Source organism: Delphinus delphis, chromosome 1 (assembly GCF_949987515.2).
Source record: "Delphinus delphis chromosome 1, mDelDel1.2, whole genome shotgun sequence".
Lineage (NCBI taxonomy): Eukaryota > Metazoa > Chordata > Mammalia > Artiodactyla > Delphinidae > Delphinus > Delphinus delphis.
In genome coordinates this window covers 95374665-95396247 of record NC_082683.1, presented here as the reverse complement: position 1 = coordinate 95396247, position 21583 = coordinate 95374665, and the positions used below count along the sequence as shown (strand labels likewise).

The window sequence follows — 21583 nt, the reverse complement described above, 5'->3', positions numbered from 1 at the left end:
AAGATCCAAAGGCATAACAGATGTGGAAGTGCTTTGTAAAATGCTGTATAGCCTCACAAGCAGAGTGCGGTCTCCAGACCCACTGAATCAGAATCTGTGAATTAACATGATTCCCAGGTGATTCATATGCACGTTAAAGTTTGAGAATCATCACTATCATAAGATGTCAATTGTCTGCATTTGCTCAGCAGCTCTCTCCCAGGGATAGTGGGGTTTTGCCTGGATCGAATTAGCAGGTACTTCAACTTGTTTCTTTTTTTTTTTGCCGTACGCGGGCCTCTCACTGTCGTGGCCTCTCTCACTGCGGAGCACAGGCTCCGGACGCGCAGGCTCAGTGGCTATGGCTCACGGGCCCAGCCGCTCTGCGGCATGTGGGATATTCCCAGACCGGGGCACGAACCTGTGTCCCCTGCATCGGCAGGCGGACTCTCAACCACTGCGCCACCAGGGAAGCCCTCAACTTGTTTCTTTAACAAGGTTCTCAGGCTGGTCCTTCTTTGGAGAAAGAGACAGCCATGCCCGATGGGTGGGGATGGCGGGGGGGATAAGTGGGGTGAGGAAGGGCTTTACTGCTATAATCATATTTGCAAATTGAAAAGTACTTTGGGGAGTGTTACCTCCCAAAAGTCTAAAAAGTTTGCTTACCTCATAAACATGGGATATAGCTGTTCAGCTCTGAGTAATGTAAATTAAGGGAAGGGAAACCTTTTGAGCAACCGCTGTGGCTGAGCACTGTGCCAGGGATGGAAAGGAGGGAGCTTGAAGGAGGGAATGGAGAAGCCAAATTTGCAACTGGGACGCCGATTCAGTGGTTCCCCCTGACCTCTAAAGCACATATAGGCAGAAGAGTTCACTTTGGCTTTGGAAATCCATTTATGGCTTTTCTTTTGGCTTTAGCCATTTGCCTGAATTCTGAGGACCTCCAGTTCCTGGCTCCTCCCTACACAGTGGTGCTAACCGATGGGCTAGAAGAATCATCTCAATCTGAATTAGTCCAAAATCACAGACTGTCCATCCCTCTTGTTTTACAGACAAGGAGCTTAAAGCCTATAGGGGCACAATGGCTTTCCCAAGTTCACCTAGCCAGTAAGTGGCAAAGCTCAAGTGCCCTATCTCCCAGTCCCGTGTTCTTTGCACCGTACCACCCTGCCTGTATTTTTTTTTAATGGCAAACAAACTGCTTATTATCCTAGGTCTTCTTGGGATATGGGGATAAATATGATAGGAGCAATCCCTCCCAAGCTTCTTGCCCCAAATAAGGATGAACTGTCTATGGGCACCCCTGGCCCTATTTTTTACAGGTTTTTAAAATCTTATCTGATGCTGTGAGGAGGAGGAATTCAAGTAACATGTGGCCAAATGATGGGAGAAGCTAGACGGGATGAGAGAGCAGTAGGTAATCAGCATGGGCAGCAACTAAGAATGAGTGTTAGCATTCAGGTTAACTTTATCAGACCATAACCATGATCTCCTCTGTTCTGAACTGACACTTCCACAAGCCAGAAGCCCTCTCCTCTACAACACTGCTAGCTATGTGGGACCTGGATGTGGCCAAGGGTGGTGGGGGCTTCCCTTTAGCTTTGTACTCCTCACCTAAATCCTGGCACAACCAGAGTGAGAATCATGAAGTCATTGTCTGAGGCTCCAACAGCTGTATAAATGTGATCACCAGCCACCTCCCAGCCTGGAAAAGGAGAGGGAAGAGTTAATGCCCAGTGGTCTTGGGTGCAGGGCAAATGTGCACCCAGATGACACTCTGGAAGAGAGATAACACCGTCCTTTGAGGCGTTCAGAATCACCACCAAACAAACCATGTTACTCCTCTGGCTACTTTGGTCAAAGTCTCTGAAACTCTCAGAGCACGGCCTTTGGAGTGTGTACACATTGTTTCTAGTTCTGTTTCTGTCTCTAAAACAAAGGCTCAGCAGAATATATATTATATGCCCATGGGCAGTGGAGCATGCAGGGGAGTGCATGGCACGATTAGCTCATTTTTCTCCAGACATCCCTATTATGAAGAAACGTGAGGTGGGAAGAGCCCCTGTGGCAGTGCATCGAGCTGAAAGCTCACAGTCAGGAGGGAGGCAGTTACCTGTCATGCCCTTGTACTCAAAGTTGATCCCACTGAGGACGGTCGTTTCCATGTTCGTGGGCAGCGTGTTCCACCATTTGTATTCGAATCCCACGGCAGGTTCGGTCCCCGCTGGGCAGTGGTTACAATCTGGGGGAGCCGTAAGATCCACGCATTCAGCAGGGAGGCCACAGCCACCCTTACTGGAGCTGCTGTCACACAGACAAGTGGCAACAGGGGTGGGCAGCCCAACAAGAGGTGGTGCTGAGCACCGTTGCACAGTGACATCAAGCTGACTTGAAAGCATTCTGACAATGTTATTTAACAAACTCAGGGTGTAAACACTGACCCTTCATTATCATATTCCAATTAGGCTACTGGCCCATCAAATTATTCATTTGAAAGCTTAAACATATCCTCTGGTCTGGTACATATAGTTAATATTGTTTGTCACATTGTTATCCTCAAATGCCTTCACATTCATAGGTATACCAATCCCCCCAACTCCCTTTTTGCAGAGTGGCTTACAAATCCTGATTGTGTCAATGTGGCCATCCCAGCTCCCTAAACCTTCTAGGTAGCGTCCCTGCCACATGCTGGAAGCCTCTGATGCGAGGATTGGGTCCCTTCAGGCCTGAGTCACATTCAAAGTTGGAATGAGGAGGAAGGTCGGCAGTTCTCAAGTATGACTCGGACCTACAGACAGGGCCCACCCTGACCTCTCTTCTCCTGAGTATAGACCTCAGAGGTGGCCTGGCCCTTCCTGCCTCCCTTGGAAAGACAGAGCCCGTGTTCAGCTGACACTGGGAGTGCCCACATGGCCCACCCATGTGGGTGGCGTGGGAAGGGACGCAAGGCAGGGAGTGGGGTGGGGGAGGGGTTACCGGAGCCATTGGAATAAGAGCCATAAGGGCAGGGCTCGCAGGTGCTGCTGTTGGTCTTGAAGAAACCAGGGTTGCAGGGTGGGCAGCGGGTCTTCACGCCAGAGGCGGGCAGCTTCACTGCCCCCTCCAGGTCCTCACTGCAGATTTTCGGCTGGGCCCATTTGTACATGAGCTGTGTCTGCAGAAACAAAGCACGACTCAGCCTTCCTGCGTGGGATTATCTTCAGGAATTTACCTTGAGAGTGGGGGGATTCTGGGCTCCAGTGAAAGCTCCACCACGGTGGGGCACTTTGTTTTGGTCACCGATATACCCCAGGCCCGTCGCCTAGTGCCTGGTACATGGTCATGCTCAATAAATATCTGCTGAATGAATGTTGACTGAATGAAGAGGGATAGACCTAATGAGGACTCGTGTGTCGGATGGAATGGGGGGACCAGTTGCCTCCAGAGAAAGCTCTGATTCCAGTGTAGAATCTTATTCCTACCAATGTCACAGGAAAAGCCGCCGGTGAAAATCCCAGAACACGAAAAGGCATGGAGTAGAGGTGGCTTATGTAACCCCTGGGGAGAAGAGAGGTTGGCTGAGGTGCCCCAGTTTGTCTTCCAAGTGTTTTCTTTGCTTTTTCACTTATTCAGCAGGCATCTATAGCAAGTCTAATAGATCTATGTGACTCAGAGACGAAGGACGTGGCCCCTGCCCTCAAGGAGCTCACCGTCTAGCAAGAGCACCAAGCACATAATAACAATCCCCATGGGGGTATGGACACTACGTTCTCTGGGACATCCAGGCAAGAGGAACGATGTTGGTTAAAGAATACAAACTTCCAGTTATAAGATCAGTAAGTTCTGGGTATCTAAGGTACAGGTGATTAGAGTTAATAATACTGTATTATACACTTGAGAGCTGCTGAGAGAGTAGATATTAAACATTCTCACCACAGAAAAGAAATGGTAATTATGTGACCTGATGGAGCTGTTAGCTAGCTCTATGGTGGTCATCATCTTGCAGTATGTAAGTGTATAAAATCAATACATTGTACACCTTAAACTTACACGATGTTATGTGTCGGTTATATCTCAAAAAAACCAGGGGAAAAAGGCAAGAGGAACGGCCAGCCACCAAGTCAGTGAACAAGAGAAGCATTGTATCTGTCACTTATTAGGGTCGTCCCTAGTCTTTTGATGGAGAAATTGGATAGAGAAGAGGAGATGAATTACAGGAGGCCTTGGTGAATCAGGGGTGAGGTTGGGCAGTGTGAAGCTTCCCGTGTGGCCCTCGGGCAAGTCAGAAACAAAAGGATTGCATTGAGGTGATGATGCAAATGCTCTGTGTAGCATACCATACATGTGAAAAGGTGGGTGAATAAAGCATCGGTCCATTTTATTAAGGATAAGAAATGACAGGGTCTTAAAAGGGTCCCGTGCTGCCTGCATTGAAGGTGAGCCCTGAGACAGACAACTCTTCTCCCTGCTCAGCTCAGCCTTTCTCCCTGTGAAGAGCAGCCAGTGACCAGAGACCTGGACTAGTGCTCTAAACTTATCTCAACTGGCTTGTCTCCTTGAGTCTCATAGAGAGAAAGGTCTGGGGAGCTGGTAGACTGATTTAGACCATCTCTTGGAGCAGCACACTCAGCAGCCCCAGTGGATTGGCCATCCTGGTCCCTGAGAAAGCACTGAGGCACAGCAAAGGCCATAATAGGAGTCCCTTGATATTAAAATACAGCTTAGAAAACAAAATCCCAAGCAGAACCAGTGTGGGCCTGAGGGCTGAGGCTTCTGTAAAGCAATCCTGGTGACTGCATATCCCTGGGCACTCCTCACCGTGTATACTCCAGGGCTCCTCCCTGAGCTGTGCTTTGGCGGGGCTGCAAGGTGCGAGCACTGGCTCTGGCCCCACTCAGCATCTAAAGACCCTCAAGGTGATCAGGGGAGGGCAGGCACCCAGGCTTGCAGGCATCAGAGCACACGACGGATCTAGAATGCCTTGGTCTAAGCCGGGAGGGGAAAGAGTGGGGCAGAAGGAAGCAAAGACAGCCACAATCGGCCACATGTCATGCCCTGGAGGGAGAAGAGGGGCAGGATTGTCCTCATTTAATCAGTGGGTCAACTGAGGCCAAGGACATGACAGTAATTTTTACAAGGTCATGCAGAACACCAGACACTACAGAACGGGGTCTAAGGTGCAACTGACAAGATATATCATTTCGCCTGGCTGCTAGGGAAGGGGATTTTGCTCGAAACATGAGGGTGGGGTGGGGCAGTGCGGGGGCAGTAAGAGATGACTATAGAAACAATCACCGTAAAGGATTGGACTTTATCCCATGCTTAATTAGCAAAAAGAGGATTCGGCCAGCCAGCCAGCCAGGAAACATTTATACATCCTAATAGCCAAGCATATGCTTAGCGCTGAATGATGCAGAATTCCCCACTCCTGTTTCCTGAGAGGCTCTGATTTAGGGATATAGGCAGCAGTTCATTCAGAATGTCTAATCTGAGACAGATCCCTCCACTTGTGCCCTTGAGCCCTCCCTGCTCATTTACTGTTGTTCCTCGAAGTCATCCGGCACACACCTGCCCCCTCTACACCTGCTGCGTGCCCCCTGCCTGGAGAGCTCCCCTTCACCTCACTCAGATGTCTGCTCAAATGTCACCTCCTCACAGAGGTCATCCTTACCCTCTCTAAAATAGCTCTGTCATTCTTTATCTCCCAATCCTGTTTTATGTTTTTCTTCCTACCACATACCACCATCAGACGTATGACTATACACCCATTTGTTGTCTGTCTGTTGTCTCTCCCTCCACTTGCTCCCCAACAGGAATTAAGCTCCACGAGAGTAGACGTTCCCTTGGTTTTGTGAGCTGCTGCACACCTAGCGCCCAGCACAGTGGCTGGTTGTACATGTGAACAAATGACCTCCTCTGAAACGCCTTCCCTGCTCGCCACCCCCCATCCTGGTCACTCCTCTTCTGGGTTCCCCAGTGCCCTGCACACCGTAAGGCCCATCTTCCTTGTCCCTGCCCTCCCCCACAGGACTGTGAGCCTCTGAGGGCAGGAGCCCTTCTCGCTCAGCTCTGATTCCCCAGCTGGAGCACAGTGCCAGGCGCAACAGCTGATGCTCAAAAAATGCCTGTTGACTCAATGGCAGAGCAGACTACAAAGGAAAGTCTTTCTGAGGCAGAAAGCCTGGGGGCAACGAGGGAGCCAGCAGAGACGGAACAAGTCAGGCCATTCTCCAGTGAGCCAGGAAGTAGGAATCATCCCCTTTGCCAGCCCACAAGAGCAGCGCCGAGGGGCCAAGTCTGATGAGTTCCATGAAGAGATAAGTACGCGTGGACAGGCAGCCATTGCCCAGGGGGTGAAGCAAATGGAAGAAACCGAGGAAAAGAAAACGAAGGTGTTTTTCGAAACAGAGCCTATGTGAATAAGCAGCAGAACAAATGTGGCAAAAACAGCTTCTGACCTGAAAATAAATGAGGTCATCTCGTTTTACTTCCCCACTGGCCCCAGGGTCACTGCAGAGGTCTGTGGGGTTTTCTGGGGTGCCAGCTTCACTGGCCGCTGGAGGTCCGGATCTGGCAAAGCCCAAGGAGCAGGCAAAGGGGCCCCATGACCGTGCTACCCACCTCTCCACTGGCATCACAGGCCGTGTGAGTGTAGAAGTAATCTTTGTCTGTGCAGGCTGGCCGCACTCTGCAGGTGGAGGATCCTTTTTCTAAATGGCAGATGCAAGGACAAATATTTGAAGTTAAAAAAGCAGAGCTCTTGACCACTTGCTTACGATGCTATAACGCCCCAGACCTTGGGATGAGGCACAACACAGACATTGCAGAAAGTAGACAGTCCTGCACACCCACCTTCCCTTTGCCTGAGCAGCAACATTTTCGGTCCCTAAATCCCTGCTCAGATACACCCTTTGCGCCTCTCTCCGGTGCTGATGAGAAACCACTGGGCCTGCCCTGTGGAGCAGGGCATGGAGAGGTGGACTGGCCAAAGGACCAGCAAGGAGGGAGGTAGCCAGAAGGAGCATCTTGCAGGTTTACCACCAATTCCCTGGAACTCGCCATCTTCCAGGTGCCTCAGAACCCTGACTGTACAGGTGGTTTTTCTACTCCTGAAGGGTTGAAGCAGAACATAGGAAAGCTAGGACAGTGCTTCATCCTCTTACTCCAATTCTGTCTCTGAATTGTCTCTTAATATACGCCTAGAATGAAGGGCTTCCACCTCTGTATTTCCCCTTCTCCATGCAACGATCCTACGCAAATAAGGTGACAGTTTAATCCAACTCTTCCCACTTTCCCCACCCCCAGGCCTCACAGCACTCTCTAAGCTTTGACCTGAACTTAATGAAAAATGTTATTATCATTTTTATTTACTTTACTCTCTGTATGTTCTTTTTTTTAAAAAAACATATTTATGTATTTATTTATTTCGGCTGCGCCAGGTCTTAGTTGTGGCATGTTTAGTTGCAGCATGCGAGCTTCTTAGTTGCAGAATGCAAACTCGTAGTTGTGGCATGAGAACTCGTAGTTGCGACATGAGAACTCGTAGTTGCGGCATGAGAACTCATAGTTGTGGCATGCATGTGGGCTCTAGTTCGCCGACCAGGGATCGAACCCAGACCCCCTGCATTGGGAGTGTGGAGTCTTATCCACTGCACCACCAGGCAAGCCCTTCTATATATTCTTCTTATATCTAGGTTAGTTCTGCTTTAACCCTATGAACCCCTGGATAGCAAGAACTATTTCAATGAATCCCTCTTTAAAGCAATGGATTTCATCTTTTTTGAATTACAAACCCTTTTGAGAATTTGAAAAAAAGACCTGTTTCCTGTATCCTGAAAAATATACATACTCCATGCAAATAATTTTTTTTTAATTTCCAGGAGATTTACTTTCTCCAGAATAAAAACCATTGCTTTACAGAGTGCCAGTACAATACTGCTTACTACTACTGTCACCACTATTTCTAATGTGACTACTGTGTTACCTGCAGCTAAGCAGGTGATCATGGTGAGACCTCTTCTCTCTATTACCTGACAGGCAGTTTGGTAGAACGGAATGAGATTTTTAAGTCAGACCGATCTGGGTTTGGATCCTGCTTAATCATTTAGCTGCATCGCTTTCGGCAAGTTACTTAACCTCTCTGAGCCTTTGTGCTCTCACCTGTAGAGCAGGAAGAATAACATCTTCTTACTGGAGCCAGCACATACCTGACACATTGTAAGTAAGAATTTGCTAAGTGCTGGTAACTATTATCACCTGGGTTTGTGGGACTTATTTTTATTTGGTAGCTGTCATGGGATTTTTAATAAGGATTAGAAGTCCCCTTTCTCTTCCAGTTAAGGCTTATTTCTCAACTGGTCCCTTCTTCTTCCCAAGGCACCAAATGAGTTGCTAGATCGGAGAATCTCCTAGTTACCGCCTTGTTGGCCTGCATTGGGGAGTTCCCTCAATCACACATTTCCATGCCTCTTCTGTCCCCATCTTAATTAGCCTGGGCAAGAGGGAACTACTGGCTGAGAAACAGCTGGGGTCTTCTCAGCTCATTTACTTGGTTAACAAACAAAGGCCTATTTCAACATAGAGGGATCCAGGGACTCCTGGTTTTGACAGACTTGGCCAGGAGAAATTTGGGGGGAGATGCTGAAAATAAGCCAGTTCCCAGGCCCTTGCATACTAGATCTAGCAAATTGCAAGTTACGTGTTAGAAAGTGCATTCCACACAGGGACCTTTCTCTGCTTGTCAAATATTTGTTCAACCTGACACCCCAGCTCTGGGTTTCAGCAAAAAGGGTCCAGCTGTTTACACACTGACAACTTCTAAACTGGTTTTAATAAATGATTAACGCAAATGCTGAGCCAGACCTCACTTTCCCAGCTCAGGTTTCATCAAGGTGTTGAAACTGGAGACTAGTCATGTTCGAAGGATTGGCCTAGATATTTGTTGAGAAAATGAAAAGTGATGCCTGTAGGACTGGCCCTGGGTAAAACTGTTTGTAGATAAAGTTTATCTTGGGGGCTCCACCTGCTCTTTCTGCACCTTCCTCCTCCTTTCCATATCTTCCCCCTGCCTCCGGAAATACAACCTTCTCGTTCTGATCCTTTTTATCCAAGGAAAACATTTCCCCTGAAGATTTCAGTACCGAATGAACCCAATGCCCAGCTCCGACACCACCACAGACTCTGGGAAAATCCCTTAACCTCTGTGAGCTTCTCCTAATTCATTTGTAAATGGGGAAATCACCCCTTCACTATGCTACGAGTAATGAGAAAATGTTTTGTAAACTGTACTGTACAAGTGACTTATTATTGTTACCTATGCCCAGAGTGGTTTCACACCACAAGAAGACTGCTGGGACAGGCCTTAATGTAAATGAAAAAATAAAATCAGTGCTTACTACATGCCAGACACTGCTCTAAATCTTTACCTGTTTTAATCCGCTCACACAATGATGCTATGTGGTAGATACAATTATTGTCATTCCCATTCTAGAGATGAGAAAACTGAGGCACAGACAAGTGATTTGCCCAAGGTGGCGCAGCTAGGAAGTGGTGGAGCAAGTATTTGAACCGCAGTGATTTTGTTCTGGAGTCCATGCCCTTAAACCCTGTGCTGTTCTATTAGGAAATGAATCCCTAGTATTAAACATAACACAAAGGAATTAATCCTAATGATCAAATTTAATCTCTCAATGAGAAAGATGCTTTCAGTCAAGACTTTGTCCCTGACATCCTCATGCGCATCGGCTCCTCGTTAGTCTAGGTCCTGGATACGGGCAATGGCGCCTGATACAAAATCTTCTGACTGTAGCTTCTGCCTCCAGCTCTTCCTTTCCTCATCCATTTTCCAAATGGCAACCAGAATGGTCTTTCAAAGGCACAAGCCAGATTGTGTCATTCCCAGTTTTACATTCTTTAATGGCTTCACACGCTGATAGGATCAAATCCCAATTCTGTAGCAATGGCACAGAAGGGTTTAACAGTAATCTGTTCCCCGCCCACCTCTTAGCCTTGGATGCTAATTCTAAGTAAACTCCAGCAATGCTGAGTTACTCCTGGATCCCTGAGCCTTCTGGCCTTGGCTCACACTTCTTCCAGAATATCCTGCCCCCATCAAATCACCAACTCATCTTTCAAGATAGCTTATCTTTCAAGACCACAGCTAGTGCAGCCTTTCCTCCCTCCCCAGAGAGGACTGACCACTTCCCCCTTTTGCTTCCACCGCACACTACACTCAGTACTCCTATCCTAGCACCTCCTGTACCGTGGAGTTATTACACTTGGTGTTTCTATAACCACATTTCCACTTTTGACATAAGCTGGAGGGCAGCACCAGCTGTAACCTTAGCATCAAGTCCAAGCCCTGGCACCCAGTGGCCACTCAGAATATATTTACAAATGAATGACTACAGGGCCTCCTGCCACTCCCTTTATGTACATTCCATCATAGGCTCTCATCAGACTCTCTCTGCATTTTCCCAGTCTCCCACTGACCCTGTATTCTGGAACAATCAAGTCCCAAAGAAACGTGATACTCTTTGTATCCCAAGCTGAACATATTCTTCATAGTAAAATCTCACTTTCCATTTAAAGAGGTGGATGGAGAAATCAGTGGCAAAAGGAAAATAGACTCCAAGAATTCAGACTCCCAAACTAATACCTTCCTAACCGCTCTCTGGATAGAAATCAATTTACATAGCATTGATCAAAACACTCTGTAGGCAGTTCTTCTAGAACCACCTTGCCATTTAAACCCTGTACCACAGCGGGGCTGGAAAGGGAGCTGGAGAAAAAGACTAACAAAGGCCGCTATTGATAGAGCAGGGAAGAGGAATACGAAATTCAAGTCGAAAAACGGGAATTTAGACTTATAGGTAAAAACTTCCCCCAAGATCTAAAAATCTATGTTCTTGCTGAAAGCTACACTCATTTGGCAAGATCTGTGTAGATAAGTAGAACTTCTATTTTAGGAATGGTGTAGAAATAAGCAGCTCACAAGGTCAGTGGCAGGTCTTGGCTGAGCAAACACGTACTGTGATGCCTGTGTGAAGGGTGGGTGTGTCTGTGTAGGGATGGGCGTGTCTGATTAAGAGAGGGCCTTGAGCCGGGTTTGTATATAGTTCTGTGTAAAAAAGGAAAAATGGAATAGTTATGGGCATTTGCAGGGGAAGGGAGGGGACTCTTTCTCTCTCCCTACCTGTTTGTTTCAGAACCTGTCTTGGAGATTGGTTGCTGTGCCAATCATTGCACTGTCTAAGCACAGGGCCCTCTGGGCACACTACCCATCTTATATCAGAGCCCTGGTGCTGTCGAGATCCTCTCAAATAACCAGGTCCCGTTCTCAAAGTTGGGCTGTTTTAGGAAATTATCCAGGGACTGCAGAAATAGGCTGCTTCCCACTGTCCTCTTATTTTCCCTTAGAGCAGTGGTTTTCCAACTGTGTTCCAAGGATCCCTGGATTTCCTGACAAGGCCTGCTTTGAATTCAATGGATGCTTTGAATTCAGTGGATGAAAGATTATAGCTTCTTGCTATCAAAATGTTTTGAGTAACAATACGACCTCATGGGGCTTCCCTGGTGGCACAGTGGTTGAGACTCTGCCTGCCAATGCAGGGGACACGGGTTCGAGCCCTGGTCTGGGAAGGTCCCACATGCCGCGGAGCAACTAGGCCCGTGAGCCACAACTACTGAGCCTGCGCATCTGGAGCTTGTGCTCTGCAACAAGAGAGGCCACGATAGTGAGAGGCCCGCGCACCGCGATGAAGAGTGGCCCCCGCTCGCCGCAACTAGAGAAAGCCCTCACACAGAAACGAAGACCCAATACAGCCAAAAATAAAATAAATAAATAAATAAAATTAAAAAAAAAACAATATGACTTCATGGCTCTTCTAAATTAACTTTGATAATAATTGTTATAAATTAAAATGTATAAATTTATGCCTCTTTTATCTACTGTATATATTATTTATAATTCCAATCTTAATTAAGGTTTCATTAAAAAACGATTGCAACCCCTTTCCATAGCTTTCCTAATTCCTCTAATTCTGAGCTGCTTTTGCTTTTTGCCGTGGTGCCCTGCACTTTTTGCTATCTAATACACTATATAATTTACTATATATTTATTATTTAGTTATTATAGTTATTATGTATGCCATTTACATTCTAGAATGTAAATTCCATGAAGACAGGGACCCTTGTCTATTTTTTTCACTGAAGTATTCCAAACACCTAGAGTAAAGGCCTGGCAGATAGTAGAGGCCTGATAAATACTTACTGAATGATTTCATTTCAAGAGTGATTGGCGGATTAGGTGGGCTCTTCCAGGGCCCAGAAAGCAAGTGCTTAAGAAGAATTGTCTTCAGCTTGGCCAAAAAGATGGTTCCACTTCCTGTCTGTCCCTGTGTATATGTTGGTACCCCCCCCACCAAACTCTTCCCGCCCTCAGAAACATCACCTGAATATTTGTCAGGGTCACACTGGTGGCAAGAAGTCTCTCCCTTATTCGAATAAGAGTTAGCTGGGCAAAGTTTGCAGCAGGAGGAACCCTTCTGGTCTGCGTATGTGCCTGGTTTACAGGGGAAGCATTCTGAAGTGTAGGCCACTCCTAGGGAGGACGAACAACATAGGAAAGCAAGAATTGAGCCTAGAGGCTGAACGCCCTGAGGACTAACCCACACCCTCCCTGCTGAAGTCAGCATCAGACCCCAGACCCAACCCCATTCTCTGTTCTCTGTACCTGTTATGGCGATGTTTCTCACCAGCACAGGCTTAGAAACTTTGGACCACACTGAGAAAGCTGTGGTTCTCCAGTAGAGGACGTTATTGCCTCGATTTAGTTCGACCTAAAAACCACAAACAGGAGTTAGTTCAGTCACAGAGACAGGTATTGCTAATCCATTGCATTAGCCTCCTGTTGGGATCCCCCCTCTTGCAGTCTGCATGGCAGTGCCTATTCTGCTCCTCTCCCTCAACTTCCTCAGTGTTGCCCTTCCTCCCAGCTCCTCTCTCCTTCTTATTTTCTTTTTATAAATTTATTATTTATTTTTGGCTGCATCGGGTCTTCGTTGCTGTGTACGGGCTTTCTCTAGTTGCGGTGAGCAGGGGCTACTCTTCGTTGTGGTGCGCGGGCTTCTCATTGCGATGGCTTCTCTTGTTGCACAGCACGGACTGTAGGCGCGCGGGCTTAAGTAGCTGTGGCTCACGGGCTCTAGAGCGCAGGCTCAGTAGTTGCGGCACACGAGCTCAGTTGCTCCATGGCATGTGGGATCTTCCCGGACCAGGGATTGAACCCAGTGCCCTGCATTGGCAGGTGGATTCTTAACCACTGCGCCACCAGGGGAGCCCTCCTCTCTCCTTCTAAGGCTCCTCTTACAACCCTCTCATGCCCTCTCCCACTTCTCCTTCAGTCACATATACCATGAGCATTTCTATGTTGAGACCAATGAAGGGACCTGAGGGTACTGACAACAGGGTGGCTGAAACTCCCTCATTCTTCTCTGGTTGTATTTATCCATGCCCCAGCCCCAGAAGACTGGGCCTTTAAAGCCGGAAAGCTGCTGGTCCTTGGGCTCAAGCCAGAGGAGCAAGTCAGTTCACATCCACATTATGTCAACTCAAGAGGGGAGAAACTATAGCATCCTCATGTTGTCAGACAACTGCCCTCTAGGGAGAGAAGAGTGGAGACCCAGATGGGGAGGAAGCACTCTTTGGAGGAAAGGCCCTTGGTCCCTTTTCTGGAATCTCCAGGGAGAAGGCTGTTCTGATACTCACACTGTGCAATTCCCATCCTTTCTCTGTGGTTTTCATCCACCTCGAGTCATCTGCATTGGGCTGGCACTGGTCATTCTGAACCTGAGGCAGCAGGAATTTGAGATCAGAGTCTCTCAGCTTTCTAAGGAAACGAATTGCTTACCCCATGATGCCCCAGCCCTTCAGAGGGCCCTTCTTATGGGAGAAGGACTGAGCTCAGAAGTCATGAGAGTTGAAGTATGGCAGGAGCTAGTTACACACACAAGATGTCAGTACGTGGACACTAAAGAAATTATGTGTTAACTCAGAGCTGTTACATGCTGTTTTCATGTCTGAACAGGGCAGAACACCTACGACTCTCCCAGACTCTATCTACTCTTCCCCCCAGGGTCCTTTGACTTCTGCCTTTCTCTTTGCCTTTTGAAGCCTCAGCTCACTTTGACCACAGTTCTCTCCAGAGGGAAGACAACTGTGAAAACTTCCCGAGCAGGACTATGCGTGTGATTCCTGTAAATGAATGTGAGCCTCGGAGGGCCTTTACCTCCCACCTTCCCCCTCAGCCAGGGGCTTACAAAAAACTCGAAGATGATGCTGGAGTCTGGGTAGTAGTATTCAAAGTTAACAGTGCCAGACTGCTTCAGGTTCACGGCGTACATCAGCGTGGCCGTGCACTCATCCGTGTTGGAGGAGATATAGTCACCCAGAGGAACCCACTTGGACCTGTGAGGGAACAGGAGCCAAGTTCACAGTCAGGAGCCCAGCCCACCAGAGCTTGTGCGATATGCAGGTCTCATGTCCTGCTAGGTCTCTGCAGAATTCCAGACTTGTGATTCACAAGTGGAAGCTTACACCTGAAAATGCTCAGGGAAGAATGACCTCCAAGTCAAGGAGCCTGGCGGTACAGCCAAGAGGAGGACAGGTAGGTGTACCTCCACATTATGCAGAGCTATCCAGAAGATAGACGGCAGGTAAGGTTGTGGATAGGGGGAGGTAGATAATATTTATTGGTTGCTTACTAGCTCCCAGATGATGAACTACATATGCTACATTCATGATTCCTTTCTATCAGTAAGAGGAAATGCAATTTTGTCCCCATTTAAGGGATGACACAATGGAGGCTTTTTGAGTGCCTTGCCCAGTATAACACAGCCAGCAAGTGACAGGGCTGAGATTCAAACCCAGGTTTGCCAAACTCAAAGCTCTCAAAGAAAGTTAGTAGATAAAGCTATTCTTCAGAACTCAGAAGTCCATCCAATCTAATCCACCCATTTTTTTGGTTTTGGTTTTTGTTTTGAAATGTCCACTTTTAGATGCTACTAGGAACTGGTTTTTATGGGAAGGGGGAAGGGAGAAGGCATGTTGATTTTGTTTTCCAAATACCTCTACTGTGTCTACTCTACCCAAGGGCTCTTCCTTCTCCTCCCCGCATGTCCCTCAGCTCTGAATCAGCCCCAACTCGCCTCCCTGCATCTAGTCCTGCTTCCTCCAATCCCTTCTCCACAGTGTGGCTGGAGAGAGACTCCAGAAGAAAAATCTGACCCTGTCACTTCCCTGCTTGAAACTCTGACTCCCTGTTGCCCTTAGGATGGGGTACGAACTCCTCACCCACTCTCTATGCTCCAGCCCTACAGCTTTTCTTTCAATTCTTCTGCCAAACTTTCTCTCACCTCTGGGTCTTCCCACACACTGTTCTCTCTTCCTGGAACAAACTTCTTCCTCCCTCTATCTATTTAATTCCTACTCGTGTCTTAGAGCAAACGTCATCTAATCTGAGAAGTCCTCCTTGACTCCTTTACCTGCCTCTGCTACGTGTGCCCTCAGCTCTCACTGTTCCCTTTCTCATAATCACAGTCCTCCTGTATTTCATTTAAAACATTTTATGAAATATTTAAGACCTGCCACGCTGCTTATGAAATGCAACACAGCAGAAGTGTTGGTGTACCCCTGGCTAATCTCAACCCCCTCCGCATCACACACACCTTTCCCCACTGTCAAGTAATCACTTTCCTGAATTTGGTGCTTGACGTCCCCATGTGGTTCTCTGCCCTTCACTAATTATGTATGTATTTCTAAACAATATACTGTATGACAGCATTTTGCACGTTTTTATATCTTACGTGCTCACGGATTCTGAAACTTGCTTTTTTTCCCTCAACACGTATAATGATTGTGGGATTCCTCTATATCCATAGTCACACGTGAATAACAGCTCTTCTTTCACTTTTACCAGTATATAAGATTGCTTTCTATGGTTCGCCCATATTTATTCATGCATTACTTGTTGACGGACATCTAGATTGTTTCCAGTTTTTTGCTATTGTGCGCACTCTTGTTAGGAACATTCTCGCACATCTCCTTCTACGCATATTTGAGTGGAAAGTCTGGGGGTAGAACTGCTGTGTCACAGGGTATGTGAACCTCCAACTTTACCAGCTATGGCCACGTTGTGCTCCAGAGTGGCTGCCGTCAGCTACACCCACCCGCAGCGAAAGACAGCTGTTCTGGCTCCACAACCCACCCCCCCTCCCACATCTGGAACGGTCAGACGTTAAAATTGTTGCCAATATGATAAGGTAGGACAGAGTGTCTCAGTGGGCTTTAAATCTTATTTCCTTAACTATAAGTGAGGTTGAGCATCTTTTCTTAGTTTATTTGCAGTTTGGCTTCCTCTTCGGGTCATACTTGAATTCTTCTTGAATTGCTTGTCTTCCTGCCTGGCTCGTCGATGCTGTGAGGGCAGAGACCAAACTTAACTTGCTCACTTCTGTGTCCCTAGCGCTAAGCCCTGGACCTGGCACATAAGAGGGACTCAGGGCATTAAACAGCTGAATGTGGGAAATGGGTGATCAAAGACAATCCCACTATTTCACTGCTGTGCCTGAGACCAGCCCAGGTCTCCAGTGATTAATAATGGTCAGTTCAGGGGACCTCAGATTAGTCCACTGTTTTCCCCCTGTGTTTGTCAGAATAACATGGTACTTCCAGCTCTTCAACAGTTAGTGTTATTCTCAAATGGAAGCATATCCAAAATACCTAAGCTGAGCTCATCCAAGATACCCAGCTAACCTAACGGTACTGATTTCTCCTTGTTAAAAGAGACAGCACTTAAAGCTGATGTGCTCCACAGCATCAGCTATAAATAACTCCTGAAGGTGGATGAATAATTCAAAGGATGCCATAAGTGGATTTCATTTGCAAAATGCGTCACAATTCTGACTTTTGTCAGAGCTGTCCCCGGTGAAGATCGTTTCACGTTCAATGATAACATGTCTTGATTGATTTCTAATGCCAGGCATCGCTCCGAATCTTTACAAGTATCATTTCGTTTCATCCTTACCACGGCCTCTAAGAAGAGTACTATTTTTATCACTGGTTCTTAGAATGAGGACACCAAGGCATGGAAGAGATTAGGAACCTGCCCCCGGTCATTTAGCTGTGATCTGCTTATACTTGCTTTGTTTTGCCGTGGCCCTGGGGAAAAGGGAGGCAAGTTTTCAAAGAGGAATTCTCACTTGGTGGCCACCCAGACACACTGCCGAGCTCACACTGGGTAGCACTGTTTATAAATTCAGGTTAGAAAGAAGAAACTGTACAGGAAAACTTAGAGGCTTCCAAAGTTTGAGACCCTTTTTAATGCTTTCTCTCATTCTTGTTTCACCTTCACAGTATTTGGTGTTCTGTTCTTCTCCGTGAACGTACAGCATCCTTTCCACGACTCCCTTTTCACTCTTATTCCCTTTTGCTTATCCCAGTTTTGGATCTGAGGACTGTTTCCATCACCTTAGTCCTGAGACATTTACCCAGGAACCAAGGATGACCCCCTGAAGGCTCAGGAACCTGCCATGGAAACTCCATTCTGTTGGCCTGTTGTGTTTTCAATTATTTATTTTGTGTCTGCTTTGTGCCAGGTGTTAGATACTGGAGACACAGCAAAGCACAAGACAGCCCTGACCCCCTCCCTCTTGGAGCTTGCATTCTATTTCTAGTGGAGGAGATAGAGACTTAACACGCAGTTAATAACATAGTAATAACTATGGTAAGTGCCATAAGGAGAAATACAAGATGATGTATGTGTGTGTAACAGGGGCCTGTGGGGTCAGGGATGGCTTCTTTGAGGCAGTCACTTTTAGGCAGAGACCCGAGGGTGAAGCAGGAGTCAGCTGGGGGAAGAGTTGGAGAAGAGTGTGTTAAAGGTGCCAGGAGGGCGGGAGCATGGTGGCCAGCTGGCTGGAGCTCTATAAGCAGGAGGAGAGGCACTGGAGAGAGGCTGGAAGAAGGGGCAGGGGGCAGAGGCCCTGCAGGCTGTGACAACGTATTGGATTTTATTCCAGTGGGAATCCACAGAATCCAGAGTTTTGAGCAGCAACGTACTGTGATTGGGCTTGTGTTTAAGAAGATCAGTCTGGCTGCTGAGGGGACGGTGGCCTGCAGGAAGCTGGGGGTGGAAGCGGAGACCAGCTGGGAGGCGCTAGAGGCAGAGCAGGTGGGAGGCGCCACTGGCGGGGGTTAGTTTGGATTCAGGTAAATACACAGTCGAGCAGGAAAGCCAGACACTTGGTGACGTGATAGCAGCTGTTATTGCCTTTCTGGGGCACGGTGGGGAAATCACAAACCCTCTCTAGGTGGCCATTTCCTCTCCATTTCTCCTTTTTCCCCTCCCGGGAATGTCGTGGGATGCCTTAAGATCCAGACCCTGAAGCAGTCTGTGCTGTGGAAACACAAGTCGTTTTGAACAGACCCACATCCGGCCTCGCTGAGAGAGAATGATTTCTGGACTTTCACTGCTTCCCCAGACAGGGAGAAAACCCTGCTTGCACACGCGTGGCGACTGACCGACTGAGCCAGGCCTGCGCCTTGTCCAGGGTCAGTCACGTTCTCTGTTAGGACTAAAATGGGGGTTGATTGTCTTTAACCCACACATGCCCTCTCCTTCCAGCTTGAATCCTCTCCAGCTTTATCTCTGCTGCCAACATTGTCATGTTAATGATTTTGACTCACAATATTGAACTCTGAAACAACATTAAAATTGGACTGTTAGAGGCCGCCTGCCTGGCTCACACAATGGTGCTTCTAGGAGATTTAAGTATAGGAATGGGAGACATTGTTCCCAACTTTAGAAATCCAGGTGTAATACAATTAATCCTTTTTTATCATTTTGATTGCTTGGGTGTAAGAGAAACTTTCATGTACTTTTCTCCTGTATTCTTTGTCAATATTTAACAGAGAGCAGTGGACGATTGTCTTTTACATCTGTGCATCCCCCAACTTTTCCTCTCTAGGACTGGATATTGCCTTGCGTGCACTAAATGTTATTTGAAGGTGGCAGCATGGGGCAGTGGAAAGCTTGGACCAGGTGTGAATTCCAGTCTCCCCAGTTGTAAGCTAGGTAATGAAGGACAAGTCACTGAACCTCACTGAGCCTCCAGTTCCTCATCTGTGAAATGGGAACAATAATACCTATTTCACTGTCACAAGGGTTCTTGTGAGGATTAGAGAAAATAATATACGTAAAGCATCCAGAATAGTGCCTGAACTATAGAAGGCACATCATTTATTTCCAGGGATAGGATACTCCCATCCCGGGAATTAAATATGCAGAGATTTGATAAGGATCGCTCACCCGTTCTGTAAGCACCCTGGGCTGAGCCTTTCAATTACTGAAAAGATTTCCTTCTGAGCTGGAGAATTCTCTGGTCATCAGGATCTCAAAGGGTTTGGAAGATCTCAGCCGTCACTGACCAAAGCTCTGGTCCCACTTTATCCTCCCAAACCCATAAACTCAGACCAGTTTTAGAAGCTAGCACCAAAGCCAGGAAGATACCCAAGGCTTTGCACATGGTGTTGCAATCAAGTTGAGGAAGTTTAGTGGCTGATCCAAAATTCCACAGTGGAATCCAGTTGGATTTTGTTTTAAAGGGACTGGGCCATTTAACCCTTGTTGATCTTATCCACCTGTCTCTATTTCACCGTGTTTTTCACCTGTCACAAATACCTGTCAGTCGCCGGTAAGCTTAGGTCAGTAAGGCTGGGCTGATGTGGATGTCATGTCCAGCGGTCCAGTGGGGACCTGCTCTAGCCCTCACCCCGAGGAGCAGGAGAGGAGGCTGTGAAGTGCTCCCTGCAGCCCCTTCCCCAATATGGGGAGCAGGGAGGTAAGGGGGGCGTGGGGCTATGGGGGTGGGCGTGGAGTGTGGGGAGAGGGGCGACTCACGAAGTGCAGTTCTCAGTGGAATCTGTGGTGCTGTCCTCGATCTCCATGTTGGTTGAGAGGCTGGCAAAGCCATGGGGCAGCCCGTCCCACTCGTCAAAACGGATGCCTGTGCCAAGGGAGTAGCGGCCCTCAGCACACGGCTTACACGACTGGTCCTTCATGTCCAGAAACTCCCCGGCTTTGCAAGAGAAGGCTGGAACACAGAGCGGGGACAAGGGTGGGTGGTGAGGCTGCCGCCACGCAGGAGAAGTGGGTGGGTTGTGTGCATCCTAGGGGGAGGGGCAGAGGATGGAGACCTGGGAGCTTCCCCCACTAGGATGTGGAGCCATGGCGCATCTTGTGTGATTCCACTTCCGTGGACTGTCCAGAATAGGCAAAGCCATAGAGACAGAACGAAGATTTGTGGCACCAGGGACTTGGGGGGAGGGGGCATGGGGAGAGATTGCTAATGGATATGTTTCGTTTTGGGGTGATGCAGATGTTCTGCAGTTAGATAGTGGTGATAGTTATGCAACTGTGTGAATATTTTAAAGCCACTGAGCTTTATAACTTACAGGGGTGAATCTTCTGATGTCAATTATATCTCAATAAAGCTGTTATTTTATTCTATTTATGCTGTCTATCTGTTTATTTATTTATTTATTGGCCACACCACACGGCTTAAAGGATCTTAATTCCCTGACGGGGGATTGAACCTGGGCCACGGCGGTGAAAATGCCGAGTTCTAACCACTGGACTGTCAGGGAATTCCCAAAGCTTAAAATTAAAAAAAAAAAAAAGATTTAGGGCCTTGTTGCAGGACTTTGGGTTTGTCCCTGTCAGTCTCGTTTCCTAAGGGGTCTAAGGGGTAGCCTCAGCCATTCTGAGAGCTCTCCAGTGAAGAGCATGGTCTCTCGTGCTGACCCCTCTGAATGGCACCTAGCCCTTCAGCCTTGAACTTCCCCCTTGAGTTTCTGGCCTCTGTCTTCTCCTTTCTGGTCCCACTGCCACTGTACTAGTTGGGATTCTTGTGACCTGTTAGTTCAACCATTGCAATGTCCTCCTAACTAGTTCCCTGTTTCTTGTCTTTGCTCATTCGGTGGTCAGCAGTATCTTTCTAAAACACTCATATGTACTATTATTTCTGTTATTTAAAAAATAATCAGGCACCATTCCCACTTTGGGTTATAGAATTAAGCTCTCAGCCTGGCATTCAAATTCTTCCCCAATTTTCCCCCAACCTAACTTTCTGGCTAGATCTCCCACTACAGACCTTTCTCCACCCTACTCCCATCCATCCCCTCCCTGTGTTGCCTCCACCCCAGCCCAGCTCTTCTCTGAATGTGTCTGATGTTCTCCCCCCTCCAAGCTTTTGCTTGAGTGGTTCTCCCAGCGGTTCCTGATCCCTAAGTATCCATAACTCCCATTCTCTTCACCTCATACAACACATCATATTGATGTGTGCCTCCCACTAGGCTCTGAGCTCCTCTAGGGATGGTGGCTCAGCGACTGGCACAGACATAGCAGGGGCTACATAAAGGTTTGCTGAAAAAAATGAATGGATGAACGGGTGTCTGCTCCTTCCACCAGACTGTACGCTTCTGAAGGCGGAGACTGTGCCTTATTTATCTTTGTGGTTCACATAGCAGGTGCACGTAGTGCTCAAGAACGCTGGCCAAGTTTACCGAA

The 21583-nt window shown here is 47.6% G+C and overlaps 1 protein-coding gene across 3 annotated transcripts in view; it reads right to left on the bottom strand.

The window, feature by feature from the left end:
• Nucleotides 1-21583, bottom strand: part of ELAPOR1 (endosome-lysosome associated apoptosis and autophagy regulator 1) — a 70055-nt gene that overhangs the window by 13382 nt on the left and 35090 nt on the right. The window contains exons 3-11 of one of the 3 annotated variants that reach the window (XM_060006580.1): nucleotides 19916-20108; nucleotides 14277-14424; nucleotides 13726-13806; nucleotides 12692-12797; nucleotides 12410-12559; nucleotides 6580-6668; nucleotides 2956-3133; nucleotides 2093-2221; nucleotides 1594-1684 (exon numbers count right to left, since the gene is read on the bottom strand). In XM_060006580.1, coding sequence (XP_059862563.1) covers nucleotides 1594-1684; nucleotides 2093-2221; nucleotides 2956-3133; nucleotides 6580-6668; nucleotides 12410-12559; nucleotides 12692-12797; nucleotides 13726-13806; nucleotides 14277-14424; nucleotides 19916-20108 — 1165 coding nt within the window. The remainder of the gene's footprint in view (nucleotides 1-1593; nucleotides 1685-2092; nucleotides 2222-2955; nucleotides 3134-6579; nucleotides 6669-12409; nucleotides 12560-12691; nucleotides 12798-13725; nucleotides 13807-14276; nucleotides 14425-19915; nucleotides 20109-21583) is intronic. The other 2 variants (XM_060006589.1, XM_060006596.1) reach the window with 2 other exon arrangements.